We start from the raw sequence: 15,673 nt of genomic DNA, 5'->3' as shown, positions 1-15,673 counted from the left end.
AATTGTCTTATTGATAAAAAAAATATAATTTTTAAAATTATATAAGTTTTTTAATTCAATGATTTTAAAAGAAAAACGAATTGAATCTTTCAAAAAAATAAAAACAATATAATAAAAATACAATAAATAATATATATTTTTAAACTTTGGTTTTTAGTTCAATGATTTTAAAAGAAAAATAAATTCAATTTTTCAAAATAGAAAACAATATGATATAAATAATAATAATAAAAATAGAATAAATAATAATAATAATAATAATAATAATAATAATAATAATAATAATAAAATAATTCAATTACTCGAACCATAATTCAATGCTTACAACATTTGAAATGTTAACCATTCAATATTCTGATGTCAATGATAAACTCCATCTATGATCCTGGAGTGAAATTTATTATCTGTGTTTGATTATCACTGTCTGTTCAGATTTCTTAAGTTGTTATATTAAAAAATGAGGTGAGTTTTTTGTGTTTATTTCACTTAAACTAATCATAATAATGTTGCATAATTATTATTACGTTATAAAATCCTAACAGACCATCTGGATAAAAAGGCTAAATAGTTGATCTTGAATCAACACAAGTGATGATCTATTATGGTATGTGGATGAATCACTTTCAGTCCAGCCTCCCCTGAAGTCTCCCTCGCTCTCGCCCCAGAACACATTTTTAAGTTGGAAACATTCCACCGTCATTGTTGAAGCTTCGCTCTCGCCTCACAGCGAGCAGCGGAAAAGCCCAGTTTCCTGAGGCCTAAAAATACTGGAGCCTCTGATCCTGGAGGACCGAGGAGGAGGAGGAGGAGGAGGAGGAGGAGGAGGAGGAGGAGGAGGAGGAGGAGGAGGAGGAGGGAACAGATTCACTTACAACTTGGATCTTCTCCGACACGGCCTTAAGGACCCGACCCCACAGATGCAGGTCAATCCCCGGCGAGCGATTGTCCATCACCTGAGGCATCTGTGGAAACAGTCACACGGTTCGGTGAGGATTGAGTGACAGTGAACCAGGAGCAATGTTTGACTCTTTACAGACATTTTTAACTGGGTGGAGAACACAGGGCAGACCCAGGAAAAATAAAGTCGCTAAATAGTCATAAAATAAGAAGAAAAATAAAGAACAATCAACTAGATTTTCATTTATTATTTGTTATTGTCGTTAAAAAAAATAGGTAAAATGATATATTATGGGCAGTAAATAAATATAATAAAGTTTATTTCAGCGTGTTGAGTATTTTATTCTAATCTTTTTTTTTAATAATAACTCTTATTATAATTATATATAGTTTCTTTCTCCCCATATATACTGTATATGGGGAAAAAATAAACAAAAAATATATATAATCATAATAATATATATATATATATATATACATATATTATTATTATTTTGCTTCAATAGGATTCATGTTGTTAATTTATTTTAATGTAATAACTAAAAAATATAAAGAAAGAAATGAAATACAATTAAATATCAGGGGAAAAAATGATATTGAATCTAATGAAATATCAGAAGAAAAAAAAAAGTAAACAGGGAATTCAATCCATTTATATCTCATGAAAAATATAGAAATATAGAAATTAAATCCAAATAAATCGCAGAAAAACGAATATAAATAAGAAATTCATATATATTTATTTATACAAATATAAAGAAAGATATTCAATTTCATGTAATATATTTCTTTATACTTAGTAAAGAAAGATATTAAATTATATTTAATATCTTTCTTCATACACTGTGTTGTTCTCAGTATTATCTTGATCTTTAAAGTATGTACTTTTTTGAGTATTGTTTTGATTGTTTAAGCGCTTTGTGACCCTGGTCTAGAAAAGCTATATAAATAAATATTACTTACTTACTTACAAATATAAAGAAAGATATTAAATCTTATTTTTTATCAGTAAAACTGATGTGTTTTTTCAAATCCAATTAAATCTTAGAAATATAAAAATTGCATCAAATTAAACACAACAAAAACAAATAAAGAAAGAAATTTAATCCAAACAAATCTAAAAAAAAAAAGAAAAGTAAATTAAAATGACTTTAGATTAAAAGCATTAGTTCCGTATATTGTGAGAGAAAAACCTGCTGTAACAAAATATTATTCTACTTAGTTTGACCCCTGAGAAGAAGTCAGAGTCAGAAAAGAGTTGGGGATCCTGAGGTTGTCGGAGAGAAAGACGACATCATTAGATCAGATAAAATCAGGAGACACAAGGTCAAGACACCGACTATGACCCGGGACACAAACGTTGAGTTCGGTCCAGAGCAAGAGCTACGGAAACTCCACCAGCCGGAGAAAACAAGCGTCGCTTCCTCTGACATTCCTCCTGCCAGAGTTTCACTGACCTCCCCTCAAAATAAAAATAAAAAAGAAAGTGAAAGAGGAGAGCGGGACGGCGTTGACGAGTGTTATGACAGAGGTCAAAGGTCAGAGTGGTAATGGGCTTTCACAGTAACTGAGCGGCCTGGATTAGACGCAGAGACCACCGGCCGATGACACGCCGGGGAAAAGGTCATGACCTCACAGCGTCGCTCCAATGAAGGCCTTCAACAGACGACAGAAGATCTAAAAATGTCTCTGAGAATATTCCTTTTCATGGTGAAAACTGGAGCTATTTAAACCTTATTTTGTGTTTTTATATCCTTAACAAGTGTATTTAAAGATATGTTTTAAAGAGAAAGTTAACTAAATTATTTAATTATATAAACTATGTTTAAATAAATGTATATATAAACAGAATTAGCAGCATTCGTAATTTATGTGTTTCTACCTTTTCATATTCATTCACATTTATTTATTTACGTATACATTTATTGATACATATTAATTATTCATTTATTGTATAATGTAACTTATCGTCTTTTATAATCATTAGGTGACATATTTAATGCATTAAATGGGTCACCTAATGATTGTAAAGAATCTTTTTTTTTTCTTGTACTTTAAATGGTGGAAAAAACATGCATTTTTAAGCTAATAAACGAGTTTATTAAATCAAAATGTACCTGAGTCACGGTTACAATCCATTGAAGCAGCAAAACAATCCCAAAGCTCGGTCCTGACCTCTCAGAAATGGTATATTTTGACGTTTATTTGTGTCAAAAGTCGGATTTTTAATCTACTTTTTTTCATTTTGAGAGTAAAATCGCGCCGTTTCATCTTCTTCTATTGCATTAAGGTGAAGCGCAGGTGAAGGCGTAGACTCGTTATCGCCCCCTGCAGCAGCGTAGGGAGTACTACACAAACAGACTGAATATTTTATATGATTTAAGTGATGTTTGGAGAATAAAATGAAGTATTTTTGACCCAGATGGGGATCAGGACAGTTACCAAAGTGAAGAGAGCTTAAAAATATTACAAATATGAGTTATTTAAATGGATTAATTTCACGTATTGATTAAATCAGGTAATTCTTCTCTCTGAGTTACAAACAAAGACACCACAGCAGCCTCACATGACACACTGGGACTGAGTATCTGTTTCACTACAACCTCAGGTGATGCACGTCACAGGTGTATTTGTAGAAGATGCAGCACAACAACATGTGGGCGGGGCTTGGATAAGTCGATTAGAGAAACAGGCCAAGACGGATAAAGCCGTGTCCACCTCCTGAGCCAGTCACCTGACACACAGTTTCCTGACACACAGTTACCTGACACACAGTTACCTGACACACTCCTGAACATGCGGAGAGAAAAGTGTCGTTGTTCAAGTCGTCAATCATGTTGTCATTTATGTCGTCATTCAAGTCGTCGTTCATGTCACCATTTATGTCTTCATTCATGTTGTAAATCATGTCATCATTCATGTTGTCAATCATGTCGTCATTTATGTCGTCATTCATGTCATCATTTATGTCGTCAATCATGTCATCATTCATGTCGTCAATCATCTCATCATTCATGTTGTCAATCATGTCGTCATTTATGGCGTCAATCATGTTGTCATTTATGGCGTCATTCAAGTCGTAATTTATGTCGTCATTCATGTCGTCAATCATGTTGTCAATCATGTCGTCCATCATTTTGTCATTTATGTCGTCATTCATGTCGTCATTTATGTCGCGAATCATGTTGTCATTGAAGTCGTCATTTATGTCGTCATTCATGTCGTCAATCATGTTGTCAATCATGTCGTCATTTATGGCGTCAATCATGTCGTCATTTATGGCGTCAATCATGTTGTCAATCATGTCGTGATTCATGTCGTCATTCATGTCGTCAATTATGTTGTCAATCATGTCGTCATTCATGTCGTCAATCATGTCGTCCATCATTTTGTCATTTATGTCGTCATTCATGTCGTCAATCATGTTGTCCATCATTTTGTCATTTATGTCGTCATTCATGTCGTCAATCATGTTGTCAATCATGTCGTCCATCATTTTGTCATTTATGTCGTCATTCATGTCGTCATTTATGTCGCGAATCATGTTGTCATTCAAGTCGTCATTTATGTCGCGAATCATGTTGTCATTCAAGTCGTCATTTATGTCGTCATTCATGTCGTCAATCATGTTGTCAATCATATCGTCATTCATGTCGTCAATCATGTCGTCATTTATGGCGTCAATCATGTTGTCAATCATGTCGTCATTTATGGCGTCAATCATGTTGTCAATCATGTCGTTATTCATGTCGTCATTCATGTCGTCAATTATGTTGTCAATCATGTCGTCATTCATGTCGTCAATCATGTTGTCCATCATTTTGTCATTTATGTCGTCATTCATTTCATCAATCATGTCGTCCATCATTTTGTCATTTATGTCGTCATTTATGTCATCATTCATGTTGTCAATCATGTTGTCAATCATGTCATCAGATATTTTATTATAAAAGAAGTTTAATTTCTGTTATAGAAATCATCATATCTGTCATTTATGATACATACTTGCAGCAGCCAAGGTCTTAAGAAGGCAAGTTTCAGCACAATTATAGTATTTATTTGTTCTCTTAGTAGAAAGTGTTTATCTTCTAACAAACTTAACATTATGCTCTACTTGCTAGCTTAGCTAGCCGCCAAAACTGCTAGCTACAATACTGTGAATTTTATCGCCTTATTACTCTTACAAATATTTAGTATGTTTAAGTTTCGAATCTAAATTTTAAATTAAATAACGAATGTACCATTTCTGGTATCAAATTAAAGAGATATTTCTGACAAGGTCAACATTTTAAAATAAATGCGAACATCCAATGACAGATGTTTTATATTTTTGTTTGTTCTTCATGTGGAAAAAAACACACATCTGCTAAATTCCATTGAACGTTTGGAAATAAACAAGGGACAATAAACAGAACTATATGTGAACGCATGAATGGAAATTGATTTGAATTTAATTTTTGTTAAATATGACTATTTTATCGACATCTAGTCAAGTGAGACTCGTGATGGCGACCGATTCGGTGCGACGTTGTTGTGTCTCCCGCTGCAACAGGAGCTTCGTACCATTTTGAAGATCTTAAAGAAGTCCAGGTTGTCGTACAGGATGTCCTCGATCTGCTGCAGCTGCTCCTGACTGAGGGCACACATGGCGTTGCGAACCCCGTACAGACCCCTGTGGCTGGGGAAGATGATGAAGCGCTCCAGCAGGGCGTGGCTGCAGGCGATGTCTTTCAGCTGCAGGTCCGGGATCCCGTGGGCGAACTGGGTCGAGGAGGAAGAGAAGAACATCTCGGTCAGGAGGTGGAAGGAGAAGATGGAGGAGAGCGTGACAGTGAGGAGGACGACAATGAGATTACAGGATCTCTTTGATTGAGACGACAACAGGGGGTGGGAGACACAGATAGACCTTGACAAGCTTGACCAGCTCAACAGAGGGATTTGGATAAGAAGACATGTGTAGAATGAGATCTGGATTAAAAGCTGCACCGCTGTCGTATCTATGATGTCATATTTTGACCTGAAACGGTCGCGGTACAGGTGGAGAAAAACAAAAACACACCGGCAACAAACAATCAATCCGGTGACAAACAAAAGATAAAGAGTTATATGTTTGATAAACACCTTGATAAATATATTGCTTTTATTTTAGGGTCGCAGGGGCAGCAACTGAAGAAAAGAAGCCTGGACTTATTTTTTAAAACAGTAAATATTAGGAGTGTGTATCGTCAAGACTGTTGATACGATACGATACACGAGCAACAATATAACAGTGATATTGTAGTAACAAGGATATATTTGTGGTATTTTCCAGTACTTGACTCTGGTGTTGCAGAATTTACAGACCACATGACTCTTGACGACGTTATAACTGCTTTCATTTGTTTTCAAACCAAAATATGTCCAAACATCAGCTTTAAAAGCTGCTGGGTTCGACTGTATCCTCTCGTCCTCAGTTGTAACTGCTTTCATTTGTTTTCAAACCAAAATACGTCCAAACATCAGCTTTAAAAGCTGCTGGAGTCACTGTATCCTCTCGTCCTCAGTTGTAACTGCTTTCATTTGTTTTCAAACCAAAATATGTCCAAACATCTGCTTTAATAGCTGCTGGATTCACTGTATCCTCTTGTCCTCAGTTGTAACTGCTTTTATTTGTTTTCAAACCAAAATATGTCCAAACATCAGCTTTAAAAGCTGCTGGGTTCGACTGTATCCTCTCGTCCTCAGTTGTAACTGCTTTCATTTGTTTTCAAACCAAAATACGTCCAAACATCTGCTTTAAAAGCTGCTGGAGTCACTGTATCCTCTCGTCCTCAGTTGTAACTGCTTTCATTTGTTTTCAAACCAAAATATGTCCAAACATCTGCTTTAAAAGCTGCTGGATTCACTGTATCCTCTTGTCCTCAGTTGTAACTGCTTTTATTTGTTTTCAAACCAAAATATGTCCAAACATCAGCTTTAAAAGCTGCTGGATTCACTGTATCCTCTTGTCCTCAGTTGTAACTGCTTTTATTTGTTTTCAAACCAAAATATGTCCAAACATCTGCTTTAAAAGCTGCTGGATTCACTGTATCCTCTTGTCCTCAGTTGTAACTGCTTTTATTTGTTTTCAAACCAAAATATGTCCAAACATCAGCTTTAAAAGCTGCTGGATTCACTGTATCCTCTTGTCCTCAGTTGTAACTGCTTTCATTTGTTTTCAAACCAAAATATGTCCAAACATCTGCTTTAAAAGCTGCTGGATTCACTGTATCCTCTCGTCCTCAGTCGTAACTGCTTTCATTTGTTTTGAAACCAAAATATGTCCAAACATCAGCTTTAAAAGCTACTGGAGTCACTGTATCCTCTTGTCCTCAGTTGTAACTGCTTTCATTTGTTTTCAAACCAAAATATGTCCAAATATCTGCTTTAAAAGCTGCTGGATTCACTGTATCCTCTTGTCCTCAGTTGTAACTGCTTTCATTTGTTTTCAAACCAAAATATGTCCAAACATCTGCTTTAAAAGCTGCTGGATTCACTGTATCCTCTCGTCCTCAGTTGCAACTGCTTTCATTTGTTTTCAAACCAAAATACGTCCAAACATCAGCTTTAAAAGCCGCTGGAGTCACTGTATCCTCTCGTCCTCAGTTGTAACTGCTTTCATTTGTTTTCAAACCAAAATATGTCCAAACATCAGCTTTAAAAGCTGATGGAGTCACTGTATCCTCTCGTCCTCAGTCGTAACTGCTTTCATTTGTTTTGAAACCAAAATATGTCCAAACATCAGCTTTAAAAGCTACTGGAGTCACTGTATCCTCTCATCCTCAGTCGTAACTGCTTTCATTTGTTTTGAAACCAAAACAGGTCCTAACACCAGCTTTAAAAGCTGCTGGAGTCACTGTATCCTCTCGTCCTCAGTCATCGCCCATATCTCATTCTTCCATTAGCTGTGTAAGACGTAATGACTACTGCCATCTAGAGGCGGATAGTTTATTATTAATTTTGAAGCTTAAAAGAGCAACATGTGTCTGTTATTTAAAAAAATACCATTGATTAACAAGAATACGACAACAGGAAGTCTCACCACAAGGTATGTAAATGTTAGCGTCATTTGTAGCAGAAATAGCTCTTATATGCTTATAAGTAACATAAAAAGTCAACTGTATCCTCTCATCCTCAGTCATCGACAAGATCGTGCAGGTTTTTATCGTTGCTTTAGTTGCGGAGGAAGTACCGACCGCTGCCATCTAGCGTCGGAGGTTTAATTGCAACACAAACGCTGCGAATATTTGCACGTTATTTTTTTAACAAAGTCGTAACTGCTTTCATTTGTTTTCAAACCAAAATGTATACGTATAACATAAGCTTTAAAAACTGCTAGGGTCGTCTGCATCCTCTCGTCCTCAGTCATCGCCGGGATTTCATTGTTACTTTACTTCACTGCCATCTAGTGGTCGAGAGTTTAATTGCAACACAAGAATATACAAAAGCCGTAAATATTTGCGTTTCTAATCATGAATTTAAAAGTAGTCGATCCATGTAGTATCTTAAGTCAATGTATCACAATATATCGATCAACATTTTCCCACACCCCAGGTTGTCTATAATCATCTAAAAAGTAACAGTAAGTAAAAGACTGGTCCGACACATCTGTGATATGAGGTTGCGAGTTGAAGTCCCAGACCTGCTCCAGGCGTATCTGAGCGTTGACCAGCTGGTAAACCACCGACTGAGAGAGTCCAGCGTCCCGGAGCAGGAACGACGTCAGGAGCTCGTCGTCTTTCAAAACGTCTTCGATCTTCAGCCCTCGACCTGAGGATCACAGAGTTGAGATGAAACCACGAGTTTCAACTTTTGCTCCTTCGTCACACATTCTTTTCACCTCTTATATATTCACACCTTATCTTATCTTAAAACCTTTTCTAGTCCTGATAAAACACTCTGTTCCTGACTCTCTAAACATCATGTCGCTGCTTCTCTGACGTCATAAGCGTCTCCACCACCCTGTCAGCACTCTCTTCTTCGCCTCCTCACTTGACCTCATGACACTCGTACCTTCCCTAGAAGCACAAACATGCATCTTTTTTCCCCTCATTTTTGATCTACAACATCCCTTATTACTATTTATTTTATGTTACATTACTTCAAACTGTTTTTGTGACCTTAAAACTGTTTTTTTAAAGTACTGGAGTACCTGATGCATGGGCTTATAATAGTGTCATCTTAAGTTGACAAAAAAGTATGGTATGAAAGTTATATTCAATATATATACTGTATATATATATATATATATATATATATATATATTACACATATATATATATATATATACAGTATATATACATATATATTGACTTGAACCTTTTCTTACCAAAGTAGTAAAACCATATAATAGAAAACTAAATACTAAAAAATGTGTAAGAATGATACAGTATTTACTTTTAATTTAATACATTTTAGCTACTAAATGTTACATGTCCACATTTATAGTGTTTGTCCTGCACCTCCAGCCCTTGTCACACACCACGATTACGCCAAGTTAACAAATTTGTATTTTTTTCTTGATACTTGTAAGTGAAGTTATAGTCCTCTTGGGGTTTTTTTTTTCGTTTTTTTCTGTTTTTGTCTTTTATATAAATATGTTTATTGATACTTATTCAGCAATGTATACATTTCCACAGTGACAATACTTTTTTCTCTCTTTTTAACAAACAAACGACAGCAATAAAATAAAATACAACAATAGACTAGAATAAAAGATTAACTGTTAATTCCAATGAATAAGAAACAAAAGCCATGATAATCCTTTTTTTTAAAGATTAGAAAAATAACATTTAAAAAAAAAGAAGAAATATAATTAAAATAAAAAAACAAGCAAACTAAAGGCAAATATATAAAATAAAAAAGTTATAATAAAAAAGTAGTTGTTTGTTTTTAATAGAGTAGCTTATAGCTTTGGTCTTCCTCCTCTTTGGAGCGACTTTTTTTGTAAAGCTTTTTACTGCCTGAGAAGTTTAGTTCATTGCCATTTTATTTCCCCCACTGTAGTTTTTTGTTAGTTTTTGTCTTTGTTTTGCAGTTTTTCTGCCTCGGTCTGTTGTGTGTTTCAAGCCGAACAGTTTAGTGTTTGTGGTTCATCGTGTTTCTAAAGCCGTCGCCGTCCTCGGCCCAAGACTCCCAAGGACTCGAACCTTTTACCTGAGATCACTGAAGGATTCCTTCGTAAAGTCTCCATGAGGTTGGAAAAGGCGGCGACGTCGTTCCACAGACGTCCGAGCTGCTGGACGTCCGCGTCCTTGAGCAGCGGCTGGAGGTCGGCGTAGAACTTGGCGAGCCTGGAGAACAGTGACCTTTGAGCCTCGTGCGGTCCCGGGTCATGGGTCAGTTTGTGTGTTTCTTACACGGCGTTGTTGTAGTTGGACACCAGGCCCGGCGACTCTCCTCGGGTCGGGAACCTGAAGCACGGGTTGTTGGCGTTGCAGAAGATCCCCTGGATCCACGGCAGGATCCCGGCGGACGGCATGGCTTTGTTGGGGAAATGACCTGCGAGGAGGAAAAACTAGTGAAGTCTTGAGGCTTTTTTGAAGGGTCAAAACCCTGAGTGAGAAGTTCTGGTCTTACACTCATGCTGCTGGTACAGAGGGTTGGCCTTCCTCAGCCACACCAGACCGATGAAGAGCAACACCGGCCAGAAGATCTCCACCAGGAGACGAACCTGGACGTGATGACAGGAAATAACAGATGGAATTCAACATCTTTCTTTAGGAAAATATACTTTTATAAGTGGCTGTTAGGTGGTGATGAAGCTTCATGAAACAGTGTCATGTTGTTCAGAGTCCACTAGATGGTAGTGATGTGTTGATGAAGCTTCATGAAACAGTGTCATTATCTTCAGAGTCCACTAGATGGTAGTGATGTGTTGATGAAGCTTCATGAAACAGTGTCATTATCTTCAGAGTCCACTAGATGGTAGTGATGTGTTGATGAAGCTTCATGAAACAGTGTCATGTTGTTCAGAGGTCAGTAGGTGGCGCTGTCAGTTTAAAAATTATGTTTTAGTAGAACAGTTGTTATACAGAGACGCCATCTAGTGGACTCTGAGAATAATGACACTGCTTCATGAAGCTTCGTCACACAATCACTACCATCAGGCAAAAAGAAAAGATGATTTAATGTTATTTTATTTCTTAAGCCTTTTATTTTTTTCTTAAGAATTATTTAGCATTTCTTTTATATATATTTACAATATATATATATATATATATATATATATATATAATATATATTATATTATGCCATTCAATTAGTTTAGTTTTTAGATATTAATATTTCATTCAATATCAATTAAGTTTACAATTAAATGTAAAAGAAAACGCTTAAAAGGGATAAACAAAAATAATTAAATGAATAAATAAAAGCTTTTAGTCTTATTTTGATTTAATAAATCGATCAATTCCAAACTATGTATATATATATATTTATATATTTACATATAATATCAACGTAATATAAAATAAAATAAAAATCCCAAATAGTTCAAAAATATTACCCTTAAAAAGGACAAATAAAAGGTAAAAAAATGTAAAAAACAACTGTATAACTCGTAATAAAATGTTAAGTCATCAGAAACATTGCGATTTAGTTCGTTTTTTATTGTATTATATTGAACTGTTGTCTGCTATATCAGGTCCTGGGTCCGCCCCTGGGCCTCCTCCTGGTCAGTAAAACCTCTGACGTACCTTCTGTCTCTTGCGAAGGGTCCAGTTCTTCCACAGCAGCAGGCGGATCTGAGATCCAGTCTTCATGGCAGCTGGACCCCTGGACGGGTCATCAGATGAACCTGAAGACAAAGTGTTTGTATCTGCGACTCAATAAAAATAGAGACGCACGGAAACTAAAAAAAAAGACGGATAATCCAGGAAGAAGATAAGTCTTGGATTCAAAAACTTTGTTTTATAAGAACATGTTTGTTGCTGCTATTTTTAAATAATATAATTAAGTACTATTAAACTATGAAATGAGTAAAATATATAAAAATACAGTATAAACATCTACATTCAAGGTAGCATATTCAAATGAATACTTTTATACAATTAATAAAGCAAAAAACATGTCACCCTCTTCCTTTCTAATAGTATTGTGGGGCTGTTGCTCATCCCAGCTACCAAGGGCAATAGGCAGGGGACAGCCAGCAACAGGTTATCATTTTTTGTCAATCCATTCATTTTTAAACAAAATATATCAGTGTCATCAGAATATTGAAGGTTTAACTCTTCAAATGTTAAATCTTATTTTTTTTTTATTGAAATGCATTTTTTTAATGTATTTAATTAAATTATTTATATATTGTCATGTTTAACTGTTTTTATTTAATTAAAAATATATATATTTTCAAAATGAATTGGGGGTTTTTAAACGTGGAGTTTGATATTCTTATTCATCATTAAAAAGTATAAATATTTTTTCTCTGTTCGAACTACTATATACATTTTTTTATTGAATTTAAAAGACCATGAATTAATAAAAGATGAATTTAAAAAATGTAGTTTTTAATTTTTGGAATCAGAATATCAAACTCTATGTGTGAAAAAATTCTGGAATTACAAAATTAATTTTGAAAATATTCCTAGTATCATCATTAAAAAACTACGGAAAAGTAAATATTTTCAATAAACTATTTATTTAATTCAATCATTCAACAAAACATTTTTTTTTTAATACAGCAATTATTTTAAAAATATCAATTCAAAGTTTTAAGTATTTGAAATGTTGAATTTAATCATTCAATATTGACATTGACACTGAAGTACTTCGACAACTTCATGTTAACCCCGTATTAACATGGATATGTTCAGGGATAGTGGGAGGAAACCGGAGTTCCCGAGGAAACAAAACATTAATGGAAGAAACACATGACCACGAGTTGCTTCAAACTGGAACCGACTCCTCTCTATACGTTCTAGTCCTGAGGGAGGAAACCAGAGTTCACCGGTAGGATTCAAACCCACAACCTTCTCTCCCTCGGGATAATCACAAATGTTTATTCTCCGTGTCCGCAGGAGTCCAGCTGCTCTTCCCACGCCAACGTAAAATGACAAAACTCATCCCAGGTTACACGGGAGGAAGATGTCGGACACGGAGAGCAATTTGTCGTCAGACACGAACAATCGAGCGCCGAGAAGAAGAACCTGAACGATCGAACCGAGGAGACTCTAGATCACGACCTCTGAGGGAAAACTTCCCGATGAAGTTGAAAAAAGATCTTGAAACAGATCCCGAGGTTATCTTTAAGCGGGAAAAAAAAAAAGCGATGGTCTACAGAGGGGGGTTCAGCCGTCGCTCCAGCCTTACCTCTCTGGCGAGAACCTGGACGTCCCAGCGGGGGAGAAGAAGACGGAGAACCTGGAGAACATGGGGGCGAGAGAAGCGTCGCTCCGGGACTGACCACTCAGTGTTTGTGGCTCTGCAGGTCGGCAGCTCTGCTAATCTGATTGCTGTAATCTCCGGCTCAACACGGGCAGAAAAAAGACAACGGTCATCCATTCCAGGGCGAGGGAGGGGGGGGGGGGGCGGCAGGAGAGGGTGAGGGGGCGGCGGGGGGGGGGGGGGGAGGCAGGAGGGAGGACGAGGTAACGGGTGAGACACAGGAGGGACTTTTTTTTGAGGTGAAACTTGTGAGTTCCAGGAGATGGATTTAAGTGACCGAACATGTCGGGTCACTGGGATTTCCTCTCGTTTTTTACAGATTAGGGTCACAGCAGGGAGGGTCGGGGGGGTGAAGGGGGTGAACCCACATTTTGAAACACACGCCAGGACACGAGTCAAAGAAGCACATATATATAAATATATGCTGGTCTCGTCCATTTGCTTATTTGAGGCGTTATGTTCATCCCAGCTACATAGGGCGAGAGGCAGGGGGGACACCCTGGAAAGCACGGGGGGCGAATAAAGATCATTTTTTAACTTGATAAGTTTAGCTTGAAATGTTCAGAATTTAAATAGATAATATTTTTGGTAATTTTTGGTTTATAATGAACAACAAATTCAAGTAAAAAAAAATCTAAGAATAAAGCAGAAATCAAAAATAGATTTTGAAACTTGTATTTTTGTTTATGTTTTGCCTTCCTTTTATTTACTAACAATGTTGTCCCAGCTGCATAGGGCGAGAGGCACGGGGACACCCCACTTTTTGTAAATTTTGGTTTGAAATAAACAACACAAATTCAAATAAAATTTTAAAAAAAAGAATAAAGCAGAAATCAAAAAAAGATTTTTATGCTTGTATTTTTGTAAATGTTTTCCCTTCATTTTATTTTCAAACGTCGTCCCAGCTGCATAGGGCGAGAGGCACGGGGACACCCCATTTTTTCTAATTTTTGGTTTGAAATAAACAACAAAAATTCAAATAAAACAAAAAACAAAGAATAAAGCAGGAATCAAAATCGATTTTTGATACTTGTGTTTTTGTAAATGTTTTCCCTTCCTTTTATTTTCAAACGTCGTCCCAGCTACATAGGGCGAGAGGCACAGGGGCACCCCACTTTTTGTACATTTTGGTTTGAAATGAAAAAAAATTCTAATGAAAAACCAAAGAATAAACAGGGAAATAAAATAGATTTTTGATACTTGTGTTTTTGTAAATGTTTTCCCCTACTTATATTTTCTAACAACCTCGTCCCAGCTGCATAGGGCGAGAGGCACAGGGACACCCCACTTTTTGTAAATTTTGGTTTGAAATGGAAAAAAATTCTAATGAAAAACCAAAGAATAAACCATAAAACAAAAGAGATTTTTGATGCTTATGTTTTTGTAAATGTTTTCCCCTACTTTTATTCTCTAACAATCTCTTCCCAGCTACCTGGGGCAGGAGGCAGGGGCACACCCCACTTTTTGTAAATTTTGGTACGAAATGAACAACAAATTCAAATTAAAAAACACAAAGAATGAAAAAAAAACTGGGATTCAAATTCGATTTTTGATACTTGTATGTTTGTTAATGTTTTCCCCTCCATGTATTTATCCACTGATCTATTCCCAGCTACCTGGGGCAACAGGAAGGAGGACAACCTAACCTTTTGTAATTTTTGGTTTAAAATAAACAACAAATTAAATGGAAAAAACAGTAAAATAAACCAGGAATCAAAATAGATTTTTGATACTTGTTTTTTCTTAAATGTTTTTCCCCTCCTTTTATTCTCCAAAAATGTCGTCCCAGCTACCTGGGGAAAGAAGCGGGGGGCACCCCGGACAGGAATGGATACAATAAAGCTGGGATTGCTTGAAAATAAACCCAAAATTGGAAAAGGCAGAATAAACAAAGAAGCTAAAATATGTTTTTAAAAGTATATTCTTGGATTCAAAAAATGTGGTAATTTTTTCCGTCTCCTATTTCCTGATGGTGTCGTATTGACTGGTTCTCATCCCAGCTACCTGGGGCAACAGGCGAGCGAGGGGACATTTTGAAAGACACAAGACAGAATTTTCTAATCATGAAAAATTTTAACTCATGAAATGGAAAAATTAGAAAAACAACTTCACTACAAGATGAACCAAAATAATTAAATTAAATTTTTAATATTTTTGAAGGTTAAACTTTCCCTTTTTTTAAACAATTAAATGGAAAAAAAATTGAAAATGTTCTAAATGAATGAGTTTCTTTTTACACATAAAGTTTTATATTCTAATTCAGAAAATCCAAAAATAAATGTTATAAATTAAACATATTTGAATTGGTAGCATTTTAAATTCAATATAAATGATATTCTTCCAAGTCACGTGATCGTCTTCTCGTCGCACGATT

The 15,673-nt window shown here is 35.8% G+C and overlaps 1 protein-coding gene across 2 annotated transcripts in view; it reads right to left on the bottom strand.

Annotated features, from left to right (window-relative positions):
• LOC148064097 (retinal-specific phospholipid-transporting ATPase ABCA4-like) overlaps nucleotides 1-11,678 on the bottom strand; it is a 54,144-nt gene extending 42,466 nt beyond the window's left edge. The window contains exons 1-7 of one of the 2 annotated variants that reach the window (XM_087810880.1): nucleotides 11,613-11,678; nucleotides 10,495-10,588; nucleotides 10,275-10,416; nucleotides 10,072-10,208; nucleotides 8,558-8,685; nucleotides 5,461-5,658; nucleotides 873-962 (exon numbers count right to left, since the gene is read on the bottom strand). In XM_087810880.1, the coding sequence (XP_087667006.1) occupies nucleotides 873-962; nucleotides 5,461-5,658; nucleotides 8,558-8,685; nucleotides 10,072-10,208; nucleotides 10,275-10,416; nucleotides 10,495-10,588; nucleotides 11,613-11,678 (855 nt within the window). Of the gene's footprint in view, nucleotides 1-872; nucleotides 963-3,014; nucleotides 3,152-5,460; nucleotides 5,659-8,557; nucleotides 8,686-10,071; nucleotides 10,209-10,274; nucleotides 10,417-10,494; nucleotides 10,589-11,612 lie in introns of those variants that run through there. The other variant, XM_087810879.1, reaches the window with a different exon arrangement.
• Between the last annotated feature and the right edge of the window lie 3,995 nt (nucleotides 11,679-15,673).

The sequence above is a fragment of the Callionymus lyra genome, chromosome 16, assembly GCF_982586985.1.
Source record: "Callionymus lyra chromosome 16, fCalLyr1.hap1.1, whole genome shotgun sequence".
NCBI lineage: Eukaryota > Metazoa > Chordata > Actinopteri > Syngnathiformes > Callionymidae > Callionymus > Callionymus lyra.
The sequence above is the reverse complement of the archived record's forward strand: the minus strand, read 5'-3'. Positions and strand labels throughout refer to the sequence as shown.